The 4479-nt window shown below is 43.5% G+C and overlaps 1 protein-coding gene across 1 annotated transcript; it reads left to right on the top strand.

Moving 5' to 3' along the window:
- The first annotated feature begins 390 nt into the window (after nucleotides 1-390).
- Nucleotides 391-4219, top strand: Fibin (fin bud initiation factor homolog). The gene has a single exon (XM_026384096.2). It carries the CDS (start codon nucleotides 787-789, stop codon nucleotides 1420-1422), a length of 636 nt encoding a protein of 211 aa, XP_026239881.2. The 5' UTR covers nucleotides 391-786; the 3' UTR covers nucleotides 1423-4219.
- The last annotated feature ends 260 nt before the right edge of the window (nucleotides 4220-4479 follow it).

Genomic DNA, 4479 nt, shown 5'->3' with positions numbered 1-4479 from the left:
GTAATTGTTTTAAAGTTGAAAATAGATGTACTCCACAAATCCAACCTGATATTTATTTAAACTTACCAAATGATATTTCTCCGGAGTATTTTCATAGCGTACTTCCCTGCAGTATGTTAATAGCAAAACTCTCTTTTTGTTTTAGAAATTCTACTCTTTCTCTTCTCATTTCCCCCTTCAAGCTGAATTCTGTTTTTCAGGATGTCTCCTTCCAATCTTGAAAAAGAGACCCTGTACCTTTAATAACAGAGACCTGGTGAGAGGTTTCTTTCCAAACTTGTTCCCTGGCTTCCAAGTGACGAAACCAGCTGTAATTTGAGAGCCCAGAGATCCTTAGGATATCTTTAGCCAAAGGAAAAGCTCCCTCCGTATTCCCACCCAGTCCAGAAGTTGAAAGTGTCAGAAAGCAAGAGCTTCTCTCTCTAGCTGCACGCTCCATCTCCCAGGAGCAAGGGGCAACGGAGCCAGCGACGTGCAGTGCTCTGCAGGAGGCCTTCTCCCCTCCGCCCTGTGATCCCGTCTGGGCTGCAAGAGAGCTGGAGCTCCAGCCACTGAGCAAACGCAGAGCGAGGTGCACCCTGCGCTGCTGCGGGCCAGTGCTACCCAGGCGCTGTCGCCCACAGCCACATGAAGCCTGCTGGGGTGCAGGGGCCACAGTGCAGCCAGCCGACGGAGACGGAGGAGGAGGCTGTCTCAGCAAGGCACTGACTCCCCAGGGGACCCCTTTCCTTGTTCCTGGACAAAAGCGTCTTCTCCTGGGGTCCCTGGTCATCCTGAATCTTCAGAATGATGGTCCTGAAGTTCCTCTGGATGGGTTTCCTCTGCCACCTGTGTCAGGGCTACTTTGACGGCCCTCTCTACCCAGAAATGTCCAATGGGACTCTGCACCACTACTTCGTGCCCGACGGGGACTATGAGGAGAACGATGACCCCGAGAAGTGCCAGCTCCTTTTCAGGGTGAGTGACCGTCGGCGCTGCTCCCAAGGGGAAGGGACCCAGGCCAGTCGCTTGATGAGTCTCACCCTTCGAGAGGAGTTCACGGTGCTGGGCCGCCAGGTGGAGGATGCTGGGCGCGTCTTGGAGGGCATCAGCAAGAGCATCTCCTACGACCTGGATGGGGAAGAGAGTTATGGCAAGTACCTGCGGCGGGAGTCCCACCAGATTGGGGATGCCTACTCCAACTCCGACAAGTCCCTCACTGAGCTGGAAAGCAAATTCAAGCAGGGCCAGGAACAGGACAGCCTGCAGGAGAATCGGCTCAACGAGGACTTCCTGGGGATGCTGGTCCACACCAAGTCCCTGCTGAAAGAAACGCTGGACATCTCCACAGGGCTTAGGGACAAATACGAGCTGCTGGCCCTCACCATCAGGAGCCACGGGACTCGGCTAGGTCGGCTGAAAAACGATTATCTTAAAGTATGAGGTGGAAATGCCAGAGAGAGCAATCAAATCAGCTCCTTGGTGGAGGGTTGGGGGATGGATGAGGGGGCTACATTTTTCCTTACTCTTATAATATTTTATATCCAGATTTGCACTTTGAGAATGAATCTGAAATCATCTTTAAAAAAAGAAAGAAAGGGTTGGAAGGTGAAGTGGTTGTTTTAATTCTGTACATTATTTATGTGATTGTTGCAGATTTATCTGTCCGTGGGAAAGAAGGATTGAAAGCAATGCCCCTCTTTCCTAGTGGGCTTTAAGATAACTCTGCAGAGATATTTGTTTCAGCCACATCCAAAAGGATACAGGCTATGCAGGAGAGACTGATTAAACTTCCCCTTCCTGGAGATTATGGGGATATACCCAAGGAGCACAGTGACAAGCTCCTTTCACCTTCAGCTTTCTCTCTTGGGCTTTACAAACAAAGTGACTGGTTTTCAAATGGGGTCCAAGGGGTTGCTCTTTATGCCTGCCAATCATGGAAGTTGTTTGCTTCTTCTGCTTTTCTGTCTTATTTATTAACCATGGTCTGTGAGTTGTTTTTGGTTTTGCTTTTTTTTTTTGTATGCATATTGTTGGGAAACTATGTGCAAATCATCCTTTATAGGAAGATGCTTGCAAGTTTCCTCTGTGGGTATATGTAAGTTTCAGCAGCAACATTGAAGAAGTCTAAACTTTGTGGTAGTTGCCCTCTCATGTTGATATGCTGATTTGTTATGTCTCATTGTGTGTCTATGCTTTGTCATCAGTGCAAGAGTCAATTACAAAAAAGTACTTTGAACACCCCACGCAGAAGCCTATGATTGAAGTTGTCAATGTATTTTTTTCTCATTCAGGGGTTTTGCTTCTCTTTGCCTATTAGAAACTTGTACTTCAAGGAGTGGGGGGGGAGGGGATTCTAATTCTAATAACTCCTTAGCTAAGTTTTATTATTCAGCCAATAAATGTGTTTTCACATAATACTGGCTTATTTTCTAATTTATATCTGTAGATTTCATATTTCAAAGAGAGGCCCATGCAAAGGAGAGAGGATGGGATTTAAGCCAGTTTACTTAGCGTGCATGATAAAGAAGGAAGAAGGAGAGCTATGCATTTAGCAATTCTCCCCTCCCTGCTAACCCTTACCATCCTTGTGAGGAAAAAAAAAAAAAAAAAAAAAAAAAACCAGCTTGTGCCAGAACTTTAAATTTAATCTCTGCCGCTCTACTTAAAAACTCATTTTCTCCAACTTCTCCCATGACTCAATTGGAATAGTACATAAAGAAGCTCATACTTTATTCACCCTCATTGTGCAGAGGGAGCATTTTATTTTAATTTGCTAGAACCATCGTAGATGCTTAATTATTTCAAAGCTGAGTCTATGTTATTTAATCAACAGCTTTAAAAGATGAAAATTCACTTCATTTCATGTCTCCCTCTGGCCAATCCTCACTGTCACCATAAATATGCTTCTCCCCAACCCTCTCTGTCATTCACACATGCATACACTTACAGGAAAATAAATAAATGTTCCTGTTCATCTGTTGAGTAGAAAAGTCATTTATTTTTCTCCCATATTTGAGGAAACCAGTTTCTATGACCAGTTTTGAACTATTTCTATGAAGTTCCAATATCTTCCTACTACAGTAGGGGAAACTGAGGCCTCAAAAGGGTAATTGAGTGAACCCCACTCAGCCCTAAGAGCCCCAGGACTCCTAGATTTAATTATAGGACTTTCTTAGACTGTTCTTCCTCAAGGATACTGAAAGAGAAGAGAAAGTGGCTGGAGCCTAAATCCTTTGCTTACCTATTTTATCAAATACAATAGAATAACTTATAGAACAGCACTTAAAATCCTCATTTATAATTTCTTTTCATCATTCAGGGCCTTTAGCTGCCTTGCAGATTTGTGTGGGGGAAGGAGTTCAATGATCACCACTTAGAAGGGCTTCCTTTTTATTCTATAAGGAAAAAAAATCGGGGAAAAAAAAAACAGCAAGGGCAAAGATGATATTTGGTAGTTACAGTTCCTAGATTGAAGACAGCATCCTTTCCTGTCTCAAAATTGTCTCCAAAACACTTCAAGGTACTCAGACATATAATTCCCAGATATATCAAATGCCATCTTTTTGATTTTCCCAACTTTAATATGAAGATTTTGTACATGTGATAGGGCTGAAAAACTGGTTTCTTTGTGTGTGCTAATTCAATCAATCAGTAACGGTTGCATAGAATATTATATTAAGAAGAATTCAAAAAGCACAGAAGTAAAGAATGCTGTCCCCAATTAGGGATGTCTTCCCTGGGTGCAGGAAGGGGAGTGGCCACACATCTGCTACAAATTTGAAAACCCTGAAATAGATTATGTATGAGGTTCTTTCCAGGTCTAGCCTTTTATGATTCCTACAAAACCAGAGTATCCAGCATTGAATTACTCCATTCAAGGCTAGATGTGCATATTGCCAGTAATCCCTCAGAGTCTTATGTAAATGGTCCAGAGGGTAAATAGGAGCTTCAAGGTGCTGGGAGGGAGCTGGGGCTGCCCCGAACAGCCAGCCCAGAGGCTGGCAGCACAAGGCTTTTCTAACCCTCTGATGGTGGAGAGCCAGCCCACGGAGATCTTTCCTCTCCACTTCCTCATTATCCTCATTAGTCTTCCTTACTCAAGCAGTGACACATTCTCTATTACAGCAGTGGTCTTTTACTTCTCAGACCATGAAACATCTAGAGTCTGAACAAAACCACATGCTCTCTTCCATGAGAAATCTACTCACAAACACATCTATACAATTTGGGTGCTTTCATAAATATTTGTTGATCTCTTAATCTCCATCAGATGCTCATCTCCGTAGATGTAGGTGATTTGGAGATGTTAAACGCCTTGGGACTCTATCTGTGGACCCAAAGTTTAATAGAGCCTCTTAAAGTTTTATTTGGAGCAGAAGGCAATTGTTCCTGTTGTGATAGTTATTACCAAACACAGTAACAACAAATTTTTACTGGTAAGTCAATATTAGTGGTAAGGCCCAGTGCTAAGAACTTTGCCTGAGTTAATTCCCTTAA

This window comes from Urocitellus parryii, chromosome 4 (assembly GCF_045843805.1).
Source record: "Urocitellus parryii isolate mUroPar1 chromosome 4, mUroPar1.hap1, whole genome shotgun sequence".
NCBI lineage: Eukaryota > Metazoa > Chordata > Mammalia > Rodentia > Sciuridae > Urocitellus > Urocitellus parryii.
This window is presented reverse-complemented; position numbering and strand designations above follow the sequence as displayed.

Bases quoted from the DNA above. Each gene is read 5' to 3' on its own strand.
- Fibin (XM_026384096.2), top strand. From the start codon at position 787: ATGATGGTCCTGAAGTTCCTCTGGATGGGTTTCCTCTGCCACCTGTGT.